At 39.5% G+C, this 22,493-nt stretch overlaps 2 protein-coding genes across 2 annotated transcripts in view; both read right to left on the bottom strand.

The window, feature by feature from the left end:
- LOC133977472 (potassium voltage-gated channel subfamily B member 1-like) overlaps positions 1-11,965 on the bottom strand; it is a 29,767-nt gene extending 17,802 nt beyond the window's left edge. Inside the window, exon 1 of the mRNA XM_062415650.1 lies at positions 11,414-11,965. Coding sequence (XP_062271634.1) covers positions 11,414-11,965 — 552 coding nt within the window. The remainder of the gene's footprint in view (positions 1-11,413) is intronic.
- Positions 11,966-14,240: 2,275 nt separating this feature from the next.
- Positions 14,241-22,431, bottom strand: LOC133977776 (prostacyclin synthase-like). The gene is made up of 10 exons (XM_062416053.1): positions 22,339-22,431; positions 20,737-20,860; positions 19,738-19,913; positions 19,137-19,280; positions 18,501-18,628; positions 17,593-17,774; positions 15,873-16,026; positions 15,241-15,422; positions 14,675-14,826; positions 14,241-14,552 (listed from the first exon to the last, which is right to left on the bottom strand). The coding sequence occupies exons 1-10, from the start codon at positions 22,404-22,406 to the stop codon at positions 14,402-14,404; spliced, it is 1,461 nt and encodes a 486-aa protein (XP_062272037.1). The 5' UTR covers positions 22,407-22,431; the 3' UTR covers positions 14,241-14,401.
- Positions 22,432-22,493: the final 62 nt, after the last annotated feature.

The following is a 22,493-nucleotide window of genomic DNA, read 5'->3' as shown; positions in this document are numbered from 1 at the left end:
CCCACGCCACACACAGATAATCTGTACATTCAATATGAAGCTATAGCTAGCAGCCTATAGGCTTAGCTCAGCTTAGCTTTGGATAGAGCCATGCTAGCTGTTTCCCTGTTTCCAGTCTCTATGCTAACCTAAGCTATGCTAATTGGCTGCTGGCTGTAGCTACATATGCGGCGTGTATTTATGAGAGGGGTATTAGTCTTTCTATATAACACTCTGCAACAAAGTAAAAGGTGTATTTTAAAAGATGTAAACCTATGTGTTTAAGTCTGAAAATTCAGATGAAAAGAGACAGATTTTTATGTATTTTTGTAAACACCCACAGAACAACTTTAACTTATGACAGCACTTGCAGATACATTGTGGAGCACTGAGTGCATTGTAAAACCACATCCTTCTGACCGCTCTTTGTCACCACAGACACTCTGCCATCACACCAATTAGTTAAGTGCCAGCCTATTTTACACTGAAGCTTCTTTTTTTTTCACTCACTCCCTCACACTCTCTCATCCTGTTTTCCTCTGTATGAAAGAACACCTCTCCTGCACCTTCTGCTAACTTAAAAACGAAACATACTCTGAATCTGACAGTCCGCTGTTGGGAAATTAGATGACTGCCAAACAGTTTGATGTACTCCAATGAAAAGGTTTGAGCCTGTCACAAACAATCAACTAAATTACAACATCAATGTGTCTATTTAGGGATATGTGTGCGTTTCATGGGGGAAGAATAAGTAGGAAAGTAACAGGCTACAAAAGAAGAAGTGTATGAAAGAAATCCAGACAGGATGGGAAAATGTTAGTTTATGTGTGTGTGTGTGTGTGCGTGCGTGCGCGCGCGTGTGTGTGTGTGTGTGCATACATGCGTGTGACAACATATTTATTTATAGAAGCCCCTTGGGAGAGGAGTGTCATTACTGTGCTAAGGTAGAAAATCTGGTGGAGCTGTGCTGGATGTCACACTAAGGTGGCTTCATCACTCCTTGCAGGTTGTGCCTCATTAGGATGAGCAACACCCTGTATAATATTAACAACTGGGCTTCTGCAATGTCCTTCTTAACCTCTTGGAAACAAACACCATTTTAAAAAAAGCCAACACAAATTGTCTGGGGATAGAAGGCCTCAATGTCACATTTTTCATCTGTGAATTTAGGACTGCTTTCTTGCTTTTCATACAAAATGTATGAAACTGTAAATAAAAAAAATAAAAAACCATACTTGAGGAGGTTTTCTATCTTCAGGTTTTTCATGCTCTCTGTTACTATTGATCATCTTGGTTTGAATACGTTATTACGTATATATACGTAGTGTAGGCGGATACATTGATCCAGAAATCAAACTGGTCTCCCCATGGTGGTTTCTCTCTTAATTATACACACACACACACACACACACACACACACACACACACACACACACACACACACACACACACACACACACACACACACACACACACACACACACACACACACACACACACTGCCACAGTTCTGGTAGAGTGATCCCTAATGTAACATCTGCTCTTTTTGGGTCCACATAGGCGTGCAGAGAGGTGAGTACAAGGTAAGAACATAGGGAAGGCAAGGTCTCATCTCGCTGTGCTAGACTAATCTGTCACAATCATTAGAGGTAGGGACACAGGGAAAACCTCTCACCTCACTCCCACTCAAACCAGCAATACAAGCTCAATGTGGGGGTTTGAAATGTGTACCAATCACACAATTAGCTCTTGAGCTTTGGTGAGTTTTCCTCTCTATATGTGAACATCTCATTCTCAAAGCAAGCTGTACAATGAGAAATGCATGACAGGGTTTTTGAAACATTGCTCCTGTGTTTGCTTTGCGTTGTCACTCTATTTGCTAAAGAGCAGAAGCTATTGAGTGAGACGTGACCAGAGAACAATGGGTATCTCTGTCACCCATCTGCTTCTACTCCTGCTGACATTTTACTTCAGTCACATAACGTGTGCAGCCTCCTTGTTCCTCCTGATTGCTCTTTTTCATGTATATCAGTTGATTTAGAAACTGCATTTGTGTTCAATAGATAAACTCATTGGAAGAGAGTCTGCTTTGTTTGCTGAACTTTCATACCTAAATGTGTCACCGGCATTTATCAGAACATTGCAAGGTGATATGCTTGCAGCAGCTGTAACTTGACACTTTGTTTAATTCAGCCTGTCTACCATGGCAGAAGTGATGCCCAACAGTGAGAGACTGGAGGTGATCCTGTGTTAATTGAACCCTGTTGTTGACTGTTCGCCCATGGAGCTTTCAGGTGTTGGGTTCTGTATCACGTTCAGGTAATTACTGTTCCTTAGTCTGCAAGCAGCGACACACGTGGATCTCCTACTGCCTTCACAAAGACACAGGACTTCAAATACGATAGCTGCATTCTTTATCCAAAGGGAAACACATGTTGAGAATTTATTCTTGTTGCGGTTTAAATCTCGACATGCTGGTTCACAATACTCTGCCTGTTTTCGCAGCAGCAAATTTGTTCTGTATTGTTGTGAAAACATCCATGCTGCTCAACTGCCATCATTTTCAGCCTCAGAACACTTTCCTTTTCACTTTCTTTTAACAAAGCACCTCTCAGCCAAACATGGACACACAGCAAGAAGCTAATAGACCTAGAAAGAAGAAAGAGGCTGATTTGAATATACGTGAGCTGAAATATAGCCACCCCTGTGTATCATGTGACCAGTCTTGTCTATAATAGTGTGCCTACAGGAGACAGCCATTATTCAAAAAGATGCACTCCTGTCATCATTAAACTATTATAGTGGAATAGTAATTACATTTTCTTTAATTATCTTTTTCTGAGAAACGATTTTCCTTTCCCTTTCAATTCAAGTATCGGAAGACAGTAGATAAATTCAGTGTTGGAAAGCAGCACTCTACTTGAAAGGTAATTGCTTCAGAATAACTTGCATTATAGATAATAGCGCTGCAATCTTTCCTCCATGACATAGCTCCCTCTAAATGTGACTTAGCTTTCTCTTTCAACCATCTCAAATGACCAGAGGATATCATGGTTGAGGGACAAAGACTAAGAGTGGATGTAAGTAAATGTAGTGTCTAGTGAAATCAACTAAGCTCTGGTGCTGAAGCCAAACAAAAGGCCATGGGTTCTGAACTTCCTCCGTGACAGCTTCAGTGCATGGTGTTACTTTACTATTCGCCTTACAGCTAAGTGACCCTGGATGAGGTGTGCATGACGAAGGCAGCTGGTTAAAAATGCATGAGCAATCTTTTTGTTCTGCTGTCACCAATTGATGACAAGTAGGGAAAAGCACGTGTAGCACTTGAGTTTGGGTAGGAAGCCAAAAGAGTAACAGCAACAGAGAGCAGGAGGAGTCTGTGAATGCTCAGAGATGGATTACACAGATTGAGGCTCTGCAGAAAATAGATTGGCTGTCAGAAAATGTATTGGACTGAATACAGAATTTCATTGCACTATTCAGTCAGGCCTCCCTTTCCTGTACAGGTGGCTGGAAACTGACCTTTTCAGTGTCAGGCTGTCAAGTTAGCGATGAAAATCTTGGTGTGTGTTGTACAACAATAGGTGAAGAAGTAGCTTGAGCATGCAATGGCTTTGGGTTCTAATGTCTAACTCTCTGGAAACTTTAGTTTTACTCTGCAGGTGACCACTCGGGCCCCACACCACTCTACATCTTCTTGAGTGCTGTTCTCTCACTGACAGGAGCATCTGAATAATGAATGAAGCTCTGAGGCAAAGAAGTCATGTCTCCGCCCCTTCACGATTGACCTCTCACCTTTTAAAATGTCAGACCTCTACAGCCAGACACCCATTGCACCAATGTGTAAGAAATACAAAGAAAGCCAGATAAGGTACTAAAAATAAAGCATAGAATTTTTTTTAGGTCTGTCAAACAGAGATACAATGCAGTGGGAATCTGTGTGTGTGTGTGTGTGCATGTGTAGCATATAATGTTGCCCCAGCTGGCTTGCGCGATAAGCGCAAGCCAGATCACCTCTCTCCATGGAAATTACACATCATTGTGTTTTCAAGCAAAAACTTTATAACTTGATTAATTGAATTGTTTGGCCACTTATGGACAGTGGAAACAAGCTTTAAATTACATATTACCATCATTAAGTTAATGTGGGGAAACAGTTGCTACTTACACATTTCAGCAGAGCATTCATATAAACTTGTGTATGCCATTTGATACACGCAAATCCAATATTAACTCATTTAGCTTTGTTTTTGGTCTGCATTAACCATGCTATTATGAATCCTGCTGCTTTTCTTTGACACTGCCTACTCTGCCACTGGTTGGCTTACAATGATATTCTTACCCCTAACCCTAAACAATCTTACTCCCCATGCCTAAACCTAACCCAGAAGGCAATGAGTATTAGCCAGTCAGAAGCAGAGTAGAATGTGTCTTGCCAAGAAAAGCAGTGGTGTCCATAATAGCACATTTTCAGCTGCCAAATGCTCAAACAGTTAGCGAACAGAGGGTTTATCAGAGCTTTTTCAATAAAAAATCTTGATTTTTTTTTTAATATGATGTGAGCAGTCAGAGTAACCAAAAACAGCAAAGTTGCAGGCCAAAAACCAAAACAGTGAGCTGAAAGACTCTTTATGCATCCATTATCATGAACGACCCTTTTCAAATACACACAATTTGACCAATTTTTAATGTAAGATTTATAGATTATAGCTGCTTTAACTTTGAAACACAGATATTGCAGTTGTCATGTGAAAACCTCATAACGGCAATTCATTTTTCCATGTCATAACCTCGGATGGAAATTTCATGCTCTTATACAACACTTAATCCCATGTAACTCTCTCCCCATGCATATAGGCCCAATTGAAATCAAGGCTGTTAAAACATATATAAAGACTATTTTTTCCACAAAAAAGCCTTTTCTCCTGCCTGTGTTATGAATCAATGTACAACCACACAGGGGAAATTAAATAATGTATAATGAGCATTTATGTAGTCAATTAGTCAAACACAAAAGAGGTCCAGCAGAAGAAGACGATTGCTTGTAGGCAAAGTAAGCAGTCTGTCCAGGCTGGTAACACAGCACCTCCATTAATGAAGAAGTCACCGACCACAGGAACTGAATCATGTTCTTGGAAACAGTTCACTGGTAATTTCTGAGGAAATGAAAGAGTAGTGCCTCAACTGTGAATTTATTTATCATCACAGGCATGAGAAATACAACATCCATTCTTCAAGTGTACAAAAAACAGTGACTCTAATGCATGTGGAAGCTGTGATTGTAACATACATCTTTGAAGTTCTGGAGAAATCATTTAGGCTTAGCAAATAGGATGCATATGGAGCACACTCTGGCCACAACGCAAACAATTTAATCCTCATCTCTGCAGTTCACAGATGGACAGATTTTCTGTATTGATTAGCAGCCACTCTGATGGGAATTCACTTTCTAAGGTGAAATTTCCACTTGTGTTTCCACATGCTTATCAAACAGCATCAAAGGCATGTTTAAATCAATAATGCTAATGTCTCAGTTTAGAGCAGAGCTTTGTAAGAGTCTGTAGGGTTGCCATTGCACAGAGCTGATCTTTTTCAAGTGCAGCCCATGATGTCAAAGTCAAAGCCAAAGATAGATATCATGAAACAAGGCTGAGCAGAAAACAAAACAGGCAATTCCCAATCTCAGTGTGTATAACAAGAGTATGTAATGTTTGCAGGCATTAGAAAACAACTGGTGGCATTGGTAAAAAGTTGTACTTATTGCTACCATTATTAATACTTTAAGACTGACTTAAATATTAAATTTGGATCCACATCTAAGTACATGAGGAACTGTCGGTCTGACAGCTGACAATTAAAAGCTAGAATGGGAATTTTCATGGGTGTCAAGAGTATGAGGATATTATCTGTATGCATTTAGACATGCTGATTACGTTACTTGGATTTGAATAATGAGCGAAGGGAGTACAATAGAGGAAAACAGAAACAGAAAGATGATATGATAAGAGAGAGAGTCAGAGACACTTTGTTTCCCTCTGTCAATCTTTCAAACAGTCCTCATGATTCTGCATAAGCCCACTTGTCGATATATGGCACTGCAATCAGTCTGGCACTGTGAAACTGTGCGCCATTGATTTATGGCTATTCAAAGCTCACCTAAGCACAACGGAAGAATTGCTGTCACCCAGCAACAACCCTGGAAAACAACTCCTGAAATTCACCCTGTTGGATAGCCCCATGCCTTGTTATTCGCTCTATCTCACACACACACACACACACACACACACACACACACACACACACACACACACACACACACACACACACACACACACACACACACACACACACACACATAGAGTGAAAGAAAGGCAGTGAAGAGAGAAGAGACAGAGGAACCTCACTGCTCTATTACTTGGAGCTACTGCTGAAAATAACAACAGAGATCATATAATCACTGTGACTGTAGTGCCGCATCTCACTGCACTGCATGTGATACCGCAATAGAGGTTAGCATGAGTGACTGCACTCCCTCATGCAGCCTGCAGTGGTCCATGGGAATTCACACGTCTTCCCTCTCTAATGGCTGGTCAGGGTGTGTCCTCACTCAACTCAGCTTGCCTTACATCTTAATGTCTTTGCCATCGATTTTCTCCCATTCTTACCAAAAGTGGTCTGCTAGGCAGTATGGGGTGAATTAGCCGCAAGTAACAGAACACAGAGGGTCGCTCCACCCTGACACCACACAGAGCCATAACCAAGGCGCACAGAGTAATCGCAGACTTCACAAACAACAAAGCAAAGTGCTCACAGTGAAGTCAATCGGGCATATCTGATGTGCAGTAAGAAGTGCAGTTAACTGCCTCTAGTCACGGCTGTCTCTGGATAACTGAGAGGAGAACTTTCCATGCAATTAGTTCAAACAGCCTCTGCCAAGGCAAAAAGAAGTAAGTGTCAGTTTTTATAGCTCAGTATCCTGTTCTGGGCCAAAGCTTTACTGAGTGTAGAGAGCGCTGCAAGGCTTTTAGGAGACAGGAATTCAAATTCCCACAGTGTCAAAGTATCAAAAAAGTCTCTTACGCAAAAGCTGCATGTGTCAACATTATTATTTGAAACTCTTGAAACTTAACAGGAATTTCACGATCAGAATTCATTTTACCAAAAAGTGGTACTGTAAAACAGTATCAACAACAAATCAATTGTCTTGGCATAATGATTTTGATCAGTATCGATGTGTTTTCAATATGAAAAAACACGTTAGTCTTCTCTTTTTCTAAGCTCTGGGGTGTTGCTTGTGTTTAAAATGTTTACACACACCAAGGCCTTAAAGGTTTAAGTGATGCTGAAAGAAAAGAACAATTAATCTGATCCAGAATCATGATGTCTTGATTGAGGCATATGAGCTTGACTATGAGGTACTGTACATTTATTGGGATATTCTGGTAATAATTGTATCTATCTTTGTAATAATACTGTTAAAAATATTAAAACTCTGAAAGGTAACGCTGAAACTGACTAAAGTTCACTCACATGGAAACATGGTTTAAAATCTATTTCTCAACAACACACATCTATAACAATATTGATGACTAAATAAGTCACAATCAAAGTTTAAGTCCAAAATATCTGATCATATTTGATTGACTGGTCTGGCAACATAAGCAAGCACCCTCTCAACCAACTGTCATCAGATGATTCAAATACTGCTTCATTCCGATTGGTTCCTGGAAGTATGTGACATCACCTCTTTCGATTGAACCCCACCTACACAAAAGCAGCAAGAAGAGTACAGACAAAAACACAGACACTAAAATCATGTTCATTGCTCATAAAAATGCACTAATGAGATGGTAGTTATTAAGGGGCTTTAAATTAAGCTATTTTCAGAATTTACAATGGTGACGGTTTTAATGCCAAAACCCCTGGGAGTGATTTATAGGGCAACTGTGATCCCTCCGAGACTGAACTGCACCTTAGGGATTGCTGAGCAACAGAGGCATGTTGAGACATGCTGTATTACATAGGCAGGTTTCATTCACAACCTGCTTGTCCTTTCCTCCGAATGGGCTACGCTAAAAATGACAAAATATGTATTCAGCACTCACTGCTCTGTATCAACAAGAACTTATCTTTTATTGATGAAATGATTACCTGGGAGCTTTGCCTGTTTCCAGGAGTCCATATTGTTATGCTAAATAATTTAGCGTGTAGAAATGCACACTCAATTGGGCCTAAAACTATTCAGTAGCACCTCAACACTTTCAAGCAGAAAGACAGACTATCAAGTGCTGCACATGCACATGGTGTCCTTCACTGCTGCTTTGATGTGAAAAATGGCTCCTTTGACAGCAAGCTCTGCTGCCTATGTGTATTTTTGGGGAGGTTATAACTCCTAAAGGTCCAGGATGAGGTGACATCTGGAGCTATAGATATTCTGGATCACACCTTCTATCTCCGGCATTAGTCAAGCGTTATTAATGTGAAATTAAAATTTAATCAGCACTGAAAAATAAATGAGGCGGAATATGTGTTTTGGAAAAATCCGTGTCACCGATGAAACTCTTCAATTAAACTCCAGAAACAAGACCGCATTTAATTGCGGCCATTTAACCTCAATTTGACATTTTTACTGTTCTCTGTGTCATATGGAAAATTAAACCATGAGGCAATGGCCCTATTTGTCAAACAACCCCTTCATGTCCCCACTTTCATTCAAAAGTTTCTGAGTACCTTAAATGTACAGACTGTACAGCATGTACAGTTAAAAAGCGTTTAGCTGAAGATGGGAGCTTGTGTGCAGATAGGGACATGCCATGGGGAAGAATTGGGCTCTTTTGCACTATGGAAAATATTGCATAAATGCAAATAGTGCTGATTCTTAATGCATTATTGTGTAATGGACCATGTCATGAGCGTCCTTCAAATTTGCAATGCAAACACTGTTACAAACTATTAATATTTAGTCATATTCTGTACCGTCTTTATTACAAAATAAAGAAATAATTAATTCATGATCCCGTGAGCTCAGTAAACATCAGTAGACCTGAGTAAAGATTCAGATTAAAATACTTGCTCAGGTAGTGTCACTGAAATCAAGTTTGTTATCATAAGACACCTGAGAATAGCTAAATGAAAGATGGTCAGCATAATTCAAAAACAAACATTAAATATTAGCATTGACTAGTATTATCTAACAGGACATAATATTCTACTTTGAAAGTCTTAAAGTTAAACCAGACCTGGTAAATGATTTCTCTATGTCCATTTTTCATAAGTTCACATGAAATAGCTGCAGTATGTGTTTGTGTAAATAAAACATAGTTTAATAAGCATTTTAAAACAGAGGATGATGAGTAAAACATGAAGAACATCAAAAGCACTCTGTCATCTATTAATGGATTCGACTGGTGTATACAAGATGTTGTCGTCTGCATAATGACGCCATGTCATTATTTTTTAAGATTATTTTAAGATAATGTCTTTATCTGAAAAAAATGTATTAGTAATATAAAGTGGCAAGAATCGAAAACCCAATACAGACCCTTGAGGAACCCCTCTGTCCGTTTGAATGTGACTGATCAGATACCATCTGCAAATATAACCTGAGTTCTATCAGAAAAAAACAACTTTTAACAAAATCACCCCATTCAAAAAATTCAACTAGTTAAATAAATGTAAGAATAAAAATTGCCACTTATCAAAAGAAGTGGATAGTTTTGAAATAAAACAGAAAAGGATGATTAATAGCCTCAGCTACAATAGATTTCAGCAGATTTCAGCAGCATTAGCATTACAGTTTGAAAGGAGGTGTAAAGGTCAGATTTTGCTTTCTTGTTAATCTAACACAGTGGTTACTTTGCTCCAACTGGGTCTGTCAGTCGGCATGAATACCAGAGGATTGTGTGTAAAGTTATACTTTGTTTCTGCGGTTAATGGTTTTAGAAAGCTACAGAGAGAACTGAGGTGTACTAAGTGTCTTAAATGGAGCATGTGTTTAAGAACTGTGATTGAATAATTAAGAAAAATAATTAGGAGTATTAGTTATTCAAAGTCAGGGATGGAGCAGATTCTTTCAAAAAATGAGTTGAATAAATGATGCATTGAGATTTCTTTGAGCAATGATTCAACCATGGCATCTTGAATGCCAAGCATGCTATGCCACAGAGATCGTCTGCTGTCTTTGAAACGTGTTTCTGTGCTCAATATATCGATGCCAGGCATGGTGAGACTGTAATTTCAATTTAAATCTGAATGAGTAAAACTTGACATCCTCTTTGGAAGTGTAACTCAGAATATGCTGAACTGTTGTCATTCACTTCCCCCGGTATAGGTTGAGTGATTGAAAAGGGCAACATCCCATAATGTGCAGATTCCCAAAACAGTTGTTGTTTCGGTAATATGCAGTGAGATAGATATTTAAGATTTTAATTGGAAATTGACCCAGTCACATCTTTGCCAAAGTCAGTTCACTTAAAAATGCTGTTAACATGACTATATCCATTGATCCAGCAAAATGAGGCGCTCTTGTTCCTGGAGTGTGAGCTATGAGCCTGTTAATGAACTGGATGATTGAATACAGGGCTGGAAATGAAGCAGAGGTTGGCTAATGAAGCCAAGAGGGGAGACTGTTGAAAGGAGGTGATGGTCTAAAAATACATATTTGTGTAGTAGGGTTTCTTTCAGTCTTGACATAGAACTAATCAAATAAAAGTGTCAGTCTGTCCATCCTCTTTGGTGCTGCCAATAAAAAACAAACATTCAATAAATACCCAAAGAGAGCTGCATGCAGACAATACTGGCTTGGGAGCTGGGAACTGACTAAATCCAATAAAGGGAGACAATGAGGGCTGTCATGTATTCATCTAAAAAAGCACCAACATAGGGGGTTTAATTGACTCGCTAGATGAACGGCACTAAAGTCTTTCTTTCTCAGGAAAGCACACCTAGTTAAGATTATTGATTTATGTGGAGGAACAAAATCAGTTTCCAAAATGATACTCTTACACACAGAGATGAATAAGCAACATTTTGCAGAAAGCTTTGACTTTCACCTGCGGGTATAACAACATTTCTTTCCCTCATTCCTTCTCCCTCTTGCACTAGGGCTGCTGAAAATGACAGATTAAAAGCACTGATTCAGGTTAAAAGAAAGGCAGACATCAGATAGAACCAGCCTCAGAGAGAGATTTATACTCGCCTCTGGATGTTAAAATTCTCATGCTCCCTTTTTCTCATTTTTGTTTTAACTATCTTCTAAATTTAAACCCTCATTAGGGCCCACTTGATGGAAATCATTGCTTAAAACTTAAGAAATATAGGCCTGTTCGCAGCAATCCATTGCTATCCTCTGTGGGTTACATACTACTTTCACTTATATGTCTTGGCAGTGTGGCAATAAGAAGAGCAGGGTGAAATGCGGTGTTGGACACTATACCTTAGCAGCAAACGATGAGCTTGGCTTCTCCAAGAGATCCCAAAGTTTCATCCTCTTTTCGGAACAACATGTGGTGGTAAACTCCTCGCCGTCCCTCTCTCTCATGTTCTCAGCCTCTCTTTTGAGCTCTTCGTTCATTTGCTCCTTTTTCTGGTGATACCTGGCCTGGCAGCAAGACTCCAGGTAGATCTCATCGATGCCCCAGAAATCCAGCTCTTGGCTGAATGACAGGGCGCACATTTCCTCCATCATGTGCAACTTTCCAGTGCGGTAGAAGTTCAGAATGGACGTGAATGCGCCTGGGTGTCTGTCGAAAAAGTACTCGTTGTTATCCAAACTGTAGTCGTCGCATATCTCCATGATAGAGTCGTGGGTGTTGCAATCTCTCAATTTGCCCAGTCTTGTGCGGGGCAGCCTGTCAAGAGTCCTCCACAGGACTTCGTGGATGAGACCCCCAACGTTGAGTTTCACTCGGCGTGAGTGGTTTTTGCTCCGGATGATGTCCATCGTATCCGGTGGCGAGGCCGACCGAGACACCCCTTTTTTCATCATGACTCAAAGTCACTCGGTCACTTTAAAAGACTGGAAGATACAGTCTGGTAGATTAAGAAGACATGGTCTTGCAGAAGACCGCATCAGGGTCTGTCCTCTTTTCCTGTGGCTGTAGTAAAAGAAAAAAAAGAAGAAAGAAATGATTTACTTGCTGTTAAACTGGCACTGCCGGTGTCCTACAGGAGCAATGTCAGGTGGTTTATCCACTCATCAGAGAACCAAATAGATATTTTAATCAGCTTTAAGATGCACAGCCGCTTTTCTTGCTGACAAGGGTGGCGGTGGGGGAGGAGAGCCGGGCCAATGATAAACTGGACTCTACTTGTGAGCGCTGTCCAGTGCTGAAACGCCTGTCTGTCACTCTGCAGTTCGTCGCTGTCCACGGATTCTGGTGCTGAAACGTCCCAGCTCGAGTGGGACAGCCGTCAATCCCACTTCATAAATGCACGCGTAGTTGTGAATGAGAAATGTGAATGTGTTACTGAACTGTTCTCTAAAGGGTTATTGAGCAGGACTAACACCGATTATCAACTTTGATTAAGAGGCCATGACATATTATCTCCCCACAAGTTTAGGCAGTGGTATATATTTGCCTGTGTCGAGAATCGTGTATTTTCAAAAGACAAGCATTGATATATAAAGTTAATTTTAGCCGAGCCAAATTACTACATTACTTTGCGCATGTCTGAGTCATGCAAAAGAAGTGCATTTCGATTTATCTACACGAGCTGACAGTCAACCAGATGGTACAAAGGTGACCAGCTAAACAAAATAGGGACAAGACATATCCAACTGAAACCAAGTGCAAAAAAACCTGAAGGCAAATATAGATGTAAACACAATAATGAAATATGATACATACGTGTCTCCCGTACAGTATATCCCGATTCTCCTCGTGGTCGAACATCAGCAACATTTCAGTACGCGTTAAAACTTATGCCCGTCCAGGTCTCCGGTGCTCTGCTGGGAGCTGATGGAGGCATCATGTGCTACCTCCCGACATGTCGAGAAATATAATCATTTTTACATCGATATCACATCCAGTCTGCTTTGACCACCCCTCCTGGGGAGAATCAACAAGTCGACTCCAAAGAGCAGCCGGGGATACTCTCAGTAGCTCTCCTCTACCTGATCACAGTGTGTGTCTGTGTGTGTGTGCGTGTGTGAGTGTGTGTGTGTGAGTGAGTGAGTGTGTGTGACTGCTGGCCGGCGCCTGTGACTGTGAACGGAATCCTGCAGGGGCTGATTTCACCGAGGCTCCTCCAGCGGCGCAGCCTGTGTGAGTTTAACCCTCGCAGAGCCACAGCTAAGGGTATCTACAATAAACTGTGATTCTGCTTTGTGCAGCAGTGTGTAGGAAACGGTGTTACAGGCCTTCAAATATTTTACTTCAGAAAGTTATAGTAGACATACAGCTATTATAATAATGCTATTACGATGCACTGTTTCTAGTGGGATTATTGCAGATCAAATTTAGGCGACCACACACCACATGTTCCTATTGCTATGCTAGTTAAGTACTAAAAGGTGAAATGCAGTAAACCACTATTAAGATTCAGACTTGTTGTAAGTGCTCATATAAATATTATAATGATCTTTTTTATTGAATGAGTGAATGTAAATATGCTGTCATGAAAAATGGCAATAAAATACAATGCATCATTTAAGGAATGTCTGTTCAATAATATTTTTCACAGTCTTGGCAAAGACAGTGTGGCTGGTTTGGTTCCATTAATCCACAAAACAGGAATCATCACTTAGGACACACAAACTAAGGCAACATTCTACTGGGTGGGATTTTATCCATACTTTGATATGATCTTATCACATCATGGGGTAAACATGAAACAAACTGGCCGAAACACTGAAATGTGAGTAGGAATAAGAGTACTTTTTTTTAACCTTACAATCTGTAGTGGATCTGCTCCTGCTAGCACATGTGATCAGCTGCTTTCCAAACAACATACACATCTAAACTTTCCACTCAGCTTCTCTCTGCAAACAGCAGGCATGTGTCAGTGTGACAGATGTGTGGCTGGCTCTGTTTACAGTACAGGCAGTCCCCTCATTACACTCGTGCTCACCATAGACCCTTTATCCAGAGTTCGTACAACTCCTCAAAATGTTGTCAAATTTACAACGTATCATTATTTTAGTTTTACTCACACAATACTTACATGGGGTGCAGACACATTAATTTATGGCTGTAAATGACCTGAACCATTTTTAAGAAGATGGAAAGACTCAAAGAAAATTTGAAACACAATATCATACATAATATATTATTTACATTTATTGTTAAATAACAAAATAATTACATACTGCATGATATAAATATAGAATACAAAAGTAAAAAGGGCATATAGACAGCTTATAAACAATGTGCATGTGCTGAAATGTACATAAAAATATGTGTTTTGATGTGATCTCAAAGTCCTAGTGTGTATTCCTCGTTTTATATCGGACAAGCAAGTCTCCCTCTGGTTGCAGCATCCCAAATCCATAACGACCAGGATTTACGTCTGGCATCTGAGCATTAGGGTCACACAGCTCCAAATCGAAGTTAGTCAACACCATGTAGACAAACCTGGAGAATAAACGCACATAAAACACAAAATTAGGACATTCATACAGAAATAAAAAGAACAAACTCCTACACTGTGTACGTTTTTGACCATTTATGTTGCACGCTAATTCAAGGATACTCACTGTCTGATGGTATTGATGGCAAACTGTTTTCCCACACAGCCATTGGCCCCTGCTCCCCATGGCATGGTGTAATATTTCAGCCGCTTCCCTCCTTTATAAAAATCTCTCATCACTGATCCATCTTCATTCAGGAAGCGATCGTACTTGTATTTCTGGAAAATAATTAACATTTTTGCACAGCAGAGATGAGATGCATGCAGCAATTAATGATAACATTTAATGACTGTTTACTTGTCTTATTTATGGTGGACAGATTTTTATAATGTAGTCTTGCAGTGTCTTTCCCACGCCTATTAGCTTTGTTTCTGTTCAAGTGCTCGGCTAATCCCTCAATGGTTCACAGCTCTGGGTTTGACCTTTCACTATAGGTAATACAGGGTCAGCTTTGTGTAGGCGTTGATTCCACCTTATATAAACAACTACAGATGCTAATTACACTTAAATCTGCCTCCAACTAGTCCCTAAGACAATTACTACTATTCCTATTGGCAGCACAGGTGGGTTTTGATGAAGTGGGGAGGTTGAGAACAGGAAAGCCATTATTTAAACAAGACAGGACTACAAACCTGTGGCTCGTGGTAAATCTCATGGTCCATTTGAGGGCTGTTGAAGGGGAACAAACACACCCTGTCCCCTCTCCTCAGCAGGTACTCTTGGCCATTAGCCATGTGGAAGGTTTTTTCCTGCACTACCTCTCTGGTGATGAAGGAGGCAGCAGTGAGTCTGAGTGTCTCTTCCAAGGCACTATCTGGGAATGGGTAGAAAGAAAGGTTATGAGCAACTGAGAAAGAACAAATACAGAGGTCATATGCATGTTTGTTTACATGCATTTCTGTGGCATTCGTCTATTTTCAGTTTTAGTCTCTCAGATTACAGATCAAAGATAGTCATTAAATTGCACATTATTCTCTTAATTTGGATTCATACAGTTTATTCATAAACAGCTAATTTCTTGATTTTTTTTGCATCTTGATGTGCTTTTAGCTGTATAATTCTCTTTCAAATATGATATGGATATGATTTGTTTGTAATATATTTTAAACCTTGTTACACTTTATATGGACAATATGTTGCATTCTATAAATATATTTAACTGTAAATAAAGACTTTTGTTTCTACCTCATCTTGTGGACAAAAAGAAAACCATTCTACCAATAAACGCCAACCTGTTTACATAAATCTGGGATTTAGCCCTCACCAAACACAGGGGTGTTCACAGGTCCATCCAGCAGACAAGCCTCTGATGTTTCCGTATGTGAAATCGTGTTAAACTCCCTCCTCACCGCTGTCAGAGCCTCAGGATTGGTCAACAAGAAACCCAACAGCCAAAATGCAGCAGGACCTACATTACCCTGAAAACAAACAGACTCATATGAGCATGGTGATAAGGTTGTCTCTCTCACTCTGCCGTTGCATAGCGATAGCACAGGTGGTTATTTGGTAATAGCAAATAAGAACATCACATGACACTCATAGTACTAGTGATGTTTTACTAGAGCTTAAACAAAAGCACACATTTTTAATTGAATCAAAAAGTCTAATGAATTATTAGCGCTGATGAGATTAAAAAGGTACGGCTTCCTTTAATGTGTCTGAGATGAGAAGAGCAGTGCTCTGGATAGTCTCACTACCAGTAAAACACAGCGCAGTAATGGTTTACTTAAAAAGGAAAGCCATTTGAAACCTGAGGTCCCCTGCCATCTGCCTGCATCCAAGGGCAGGGCATTGTCACTATTTAGTTTTACGGCAAACAACAGAACTGTCTGCCAGGAGTAGTTACATAAAATAGTGAACAATGCAAATATAATATAGTGAATAAATGACCATGAAATTGCCTTCTAAATCACTGCAAATACACTACAAAGTCTAATTAATGCTTTATTTACAGAACATGTACATTGCTGATGACAGAACTTCTGTCCTCATTAACATATACGCTACAAGGCCATGACATGCCTTCTAAACTTTTGGCAGATGTATCACAGATCTCAGTGTATGAGACCTTGCATAGATATATAAATATTTTATTGTTTGTTTGTACTAAATATTTACAACAGTTAGTTATTGCTGCTTTAATTGTCCCTTCTTCTCTGAATGTCCAAGTCGATCATGCAAAAAAGTGTTGACATCTGAAGTTTTGGGGGAATTGAAAATGTGACTTAACTAGTGACTCAACATTTGCAATCAAATGGAGATGCATCATTGTGACAACTGCAAAAAAAGAAGAAGATGAATAAGCAGTCCACAGGGCAAGGCAAATGTTGAAGTAACACCTTTGATGCAATAAAGACTTCCAGCAGGACTATAGGCAAGACCATATGAGTCAATTCAGTTTGATGTGAGAAAACCACAAGTCAAGACCAACAAAAATCCCATTCAAGGCTTTTTTTCCAATGGGAGAAGGTGTAATTATAGTCTGACACCAGCTTGTTAAACATTCAATAAAGCAATGCAAAGGATTTTGATTAATTATAGAAATTGCTTTTTGACTCATTTCACACACAGATCATTTAGGAGAAACACATTTAACTGTGTACTATAGTGACAAATATCAATTAGGTTGTTTAATTGAGGTATGAAATAGTGAACATGACAACAGTCCAAACATGACAAAAAGTAGTCTCGAGGCTGACATTGTGTTCAGTTACAATCCTTTATCTTATATTCCTGAGGCTCTTTCTGGTTTTGCTGTGAAAGCAGAGGTAAACAGCACACTCAAGTGCCGAAGAGGAGTACTGCAACTCTATGTCGTTTGGAATTCAAGTCTCTTTGGGAACCTCTCAGACAGAAACAACCTCACAGAAATGAATGCATCGAGTTAATCTGATTACGCAGGCACCTTGTTTAATCTCCTGTTCTGATCACTAACTGAAATGGTTTCTTTGTACGTCATGCCTTTCTTCTGACATCTCACTGACCTGTGTGGCCCAGAGTTGCATCAGTATAGCCCTCTTTTGCATCTCCTCATCAGCCCCCTCCTCCTGCAGGAGCCGCCTATAGGCATGAAGCCAAGGATTCGACCCTGAGTCCTCAGTCAGACCTGCTTGAGCCAAAAGCTCCCACAGCCTCTGCCGAACAGTCTGTGCTGTCCTCTTCTCCTCTGTCATGCACAGATAAACATAAAAAATGAGGTGAGTCACAGGTAAAACATCAAAAGTTGAGCTCAATCTGATTGTCAATGAATGAATGCTAGATCAATAAACAGATATAAATGTACGCAAAAGGAGGGAGGAGAACCAGCCACAACTGGAGGAGGTATGAAATAATATTGTGATTGGCTGACTATCTTGTGTAGTATGGGTGCAACAGATGTGATCATCAACAATAACAACGTACACAAAAGAAGTCGAGGCCTGGGGGTAGTAAGGTGTACGTAGTTAGCTGTGTGTACGTAAGTTAGATCACAGTCTGTAGAGGACAGTGATGATGAACTGTGGCTCATAAAAAGTCTCAAAAAACACAAACAGACCTCTAACAATCTTTAGACGCTATGTAAGCAACTGATTAGTTTGTGAAACTTGCCATGGTAACCACAAAACAAAGCTGAGGGAGCCTCCACTGATGATGTCAAAGCACAGCGGGAGACATGGTGATAAATGTTAACAGTGATATCACAAGTTACATCTTCCTCTGACTCATGGCTTGTAATGCCAGTGACCTCATGTGCATCAAACTGGAGAGACATTCAGAGCAACTTTTACCATTTAATCACAGTTCAATTGTGCTTTCAGACAATTTTTCTTTGACTGATTATCACTTGATGCATATCAGTGGGTGTGTGACGTTTTTTAGCGGTTAACTGTGAGAGTTGTTAGTGTGCTATTACCTGGCTTCAATGTGCCCCTCGCCATTTTGGTTAACAGACCATCAAACACCCGGTACTCCTTGTAGACTTTTAATGGGTCTGTGCTGTTGTTGTTCTGTTCTCCTCCAAAAAGTGTCAGGTACCCCGCCCTGCAAAGTAGAGATACAAAGTGTGGGGAAGTGTGTGAGCCTCCAACTGATGAATGGCACCCATTTTTCTTTTGATGGAAAGATAACCAGCCCACATAGTTTTTCCATTTCAATGCCATCACTGAAGAGCAGTTCCCTTTCAGCAGGAATTTTTCCACCGGCCCACGCAACATAAAGGATCTCCTCCTATACATTACTATCATATACTGTTTCACATTCCAGATGTATTCTGGTCTGACTCGACTCTCTTCTCTGTTTACTAATGATACCTCATATCGTGAAAGCTACAAAAGACAAGCTACATTTTGATTCACATCCGCTCGGCTATAAATAAGTCGCATGTTCAACCACAAAGGTGTCCTCGAACATTTGCGTGAAAGATCAGCGTCATCCTACATTATTCTCATTGTGTTTACAAACAGATGACCACAGGATTGACTGGTGTGTAAACTGTTTATCTGAATGCCTTTGACATGCTTCCTTTAACATAGTGTGTGGGTGTACATACTTAAAGAGTGTGCCGTAAGAGAAGTTGAACAGCCCCTCCTCTTTCCAGTCTTTCTGGTTCCCTGGCATCTCAGCTTTCAGCAAGGCCTGCAAATGCCTGCTCATGGTGCTGTTGAGGGCAGTAAAATTCCCTCCCAAGAAGTGCCTGCGGAGACAATAGGTGAGAGGGTACAAAGAAGAAAAGGTCAACTACTGCACAGTCAAGGAGTCCTGTTAATCATCCTGCACTGAATGACAGTGTTGTGAAAATTGTGTAATTTCTAACTGACACACATTGCTAAAGCTCACTTGTGGACTTAACCCTACCTATGTTTCCCCTCAGGTAATGTTGGTATTTAGCAAATTTCTAGGTGAAGTGGTCACACGAGTAGCAAAGAAAGGAGGGCAAAGGCAAATACACTTAACTCTGATGAAAACAAAACAAGAAGCTCTAAAAACAGATTTGTAAAAATGGGAAACATGCCACAGAAAAATCCCCTGAAATGTTTTCATGAGACTTCAAGTGAAGCAGACAGATTTCCAAAAACAAATCTCACTTCCATATAACCTGAAAATGAAGAAAAAAAATTCAGTGTGCAGAGTATTAATTGATGAGGACATACTGTTTCATCATTGCTTTTTCTTTGGCCGGCTGGTGATATGGCAGTCGCAAGTTGAAAATCCTCTCCATGAGCACCTGTGCGTAGCGTGTGAAGTCCAGGGATTCGGAGTCATTGATTATTGAGTCGTATGAGTGTGGATCCAGCAGGATTGTCACGTAACGCCCAGCGACACGCACCTACACACAATGTCAGAGCAGAAGAGTATGAGATGCAGGTATAATGCAGAGGCAGATGAGTAATGCATGCTTGTAACTACTTATTAGTTAAAAATACAGAATGTTAAAAGCATTGAAAATGATCATTTACAAATATTTTGCATCACAATAACTAGTTGTGATTACGGTTATACAGCTTATATCTTAACTACTACAATTTTAAGTTTTAAGGAAAGCAAATTCACTAGTTCACTACATTTCTCAGCCATTACAATATCCGCTTAATCTTAAATGAAGACAAAACTAAATTATTTTAATAAGAAAACGACTTGTTAATATCACAAAAAATATAACATTTTGTAATTTGTTCCTGCATCTGTAAATGATATTTGGAGAGGTTGAAGGGCTATTAGTCTCGTCCAGATTATATTGTATGACAAGTCTATTTTACACTTCACATAAAGAACTTCTCTCTTCTTCTGGCGCAATGCCTCCAAATTTAGCATCAAAACTGACCAAGCATCCACTGTCATCTATTGTAAAATTCCATTGTAAGTTCATTGTTTGTCATTGGAAACAGCAAAACCATCTTGACGTCTATTTTGTAGATGTTTGGCTTTTAATAGAATCACACTATCTTTCTCATCAGAGTGAATGTGTCCAGTTATTGGAGTTGTATTTATTTAAATGTTTTATTTTTTATGAACCTTGTAAAGACTGTGAAGCTCAACTTTAGGTCCAACAGGGAGGCCACATCCTTAAAGTGACACTAGACATTCAAAACATCTACAGAAGAGAGATTGTTTTGCCAAATGTTCGTCTTCTTTAAATTTCTTCTACTCACTGTGAAAATGTCGCCATGTTTCAGCTTCATTCGGTTCAAGAACTTGGAGGCATCTTTACCAAATTCAAGTGCGTGGCCTAACCATGGGATGACACCTTTGTCTAAAGGTGGCTCACTCTTGGATCTAAAGAAAAACATAAAAACAAAAAGGAAAACTGATTATCAAATAAATATATGGGCATATTGCTAATTCAAGGAGCTCTATATCGCTGTTTGAAACTTCATCCTCCTGACATGCAGTGTTGGGGAAGCTACTTTGCAAGTGCAGCTTGTAAAACTACATGTAGTTCAGCCTGGAAGTAGTTTGAACCAACTGCATTGCTACCCCTGGAGAAATGTAGTTTGTAAAACTACAGCTAAAAAAAAGTAGCTTTAGCAACTACTTATACTCATTATACTCATTTAACTCAGCGTTAAATAAATCAACATGTGGTGTATAAAACAAAATATAATAGCCGACAAAAAATTCACATGCAACCAGAAATATGCCTCTCAACTCAGTTTGATTTTTTTAAAGAAAAAAAGGTGACATTTTTGGTCAACATACTGTAGGTTCACCATAGACATGTTGGGTAATATAAAGAGAAAATGCCTTTTTTCAAAGAGAATTCTGGAACACAATAATGGTAAAATAAAATGTATATTATATAGGTCTTTTTTTTATAAAAAATATTTCAGGTTATTGGCCAAAATTGTAGTTTGTAAACTGAGTAGTTAAACTACAAAAAGGACCCAAAAAGTAGTTGAAATACTTGACGCAGCACAAAATATGAATGTAGTTTAACTACCAGCAAGCTACAGCAAAGTGTAGTTAAGCTATGTAGTTCAACTACATGTAGTTTAAATCTCCCCAACACTGCTGACATGACAGTATTTCCTAAACAGGCAGTCCTGGTCAAATACAACATTATCTCATTTGGCAAATGCAAAGCCCTTATTGTCTTTTAGTGGAAAAAACAAAATTGCTTTTTGGGTTTCCATCTGCTATCAGTGTACAGAGTGCAGTCTGTGTTTGTATGACAAATTATTTATCATGAAATTGTAGTTTGAGGTAAAGGTCAGTGTTAACAATAGCAGGGATTAGCTGAAAAAATATAATTACATCACAGATTTTTTTTTAATTTCTCAAAAGAAAAACAAAAGCCAGTGATGTGTTAAGCTTTCTCGTGACCCATCTATCTTTAGTAGTTTAACGCTGTAGTGGTTTAGCGACATTCCTTTAACCTGCGTGGACAGAACCTGAGCCAACAAAGATGAAATGGGTTTGCCTAAGTGCGAAGATAAAACGCGTGGCAGGTCCTTGATAATTATCATTATCACAAAAGTATTGTTATTCAAGACCTGTTCTAAGTGGCGTAAAATTGGTTTTAAACCAGTCAATGATTCACGCTATCATTTGTATCATGCACAATATACACTGGGTCAAAGTCAGACAAATATAAATATTAAATAGGAATATTAAAAGGAAATAAATAAATAAAATAAAAACAAAAAAAACCAAACAGTTTCAGTGTCATAAAGTTAAACTCCCTATGCTTTCCTCGCTCTAAGCAAATATACAATGCATCAAGGACAACACAGGTGACACACAGAGTAACTTACCTGGTTCTGTGTGTGAGAATGAAATACAGCAGGGCAGCTTGACAGAGCAGAAAAATGGTCCAAATCATCTCGTGTGTTTACTTCCGAGCTCCTCAGAGTCAATGCGCTCCCGTCATCCCTCACACGCTCTTATGAGGAGTCCTCACCCACAATTG

The sequence above is a fragment of the Scomber scombrus genome, chromosome 3 (genome assembly GCF_963691925.1).
Source record: "Scomber scombrus chromosome 3, fScoSco1.1, whole genome shotgun sequence".
Taxonomy (NCBI): Eukaryota; Metazoa; Chordata; class Actinopteri; order Scombriformes; family Scombridae; genus Scomber; species Scomber scombrus.
Note: the sequence above shows the minus strand (reverse complement) of the source record. Positions and strands in the feature narration are given on the sequence as shown.

Bases quoted from the DNA above. Each gene is read 5' to 3' on its own strand.
- LOC133977776 (XM_062416053.1), bottom strand. From the start codon at position 22,406: ATGATTTGGACCATTTTTCTGCTCTGTCAAGCTGCCCTGCTGTATTTC. The intron at 17,775-18,500 runs GTAATAGCACAC...TGTGCATGACAG, and splicing joins GAGGGGCACATTGAAGCCAG to AGGAGAAGAGGACAGCACAG. The intron at 14,553-14,674 runs GTGAGTATCCTT...TTTATTCTCCAG, and splicing joins GCCATCAATACCATCAGACA to GTTTGTCTACATGGTGTTGA.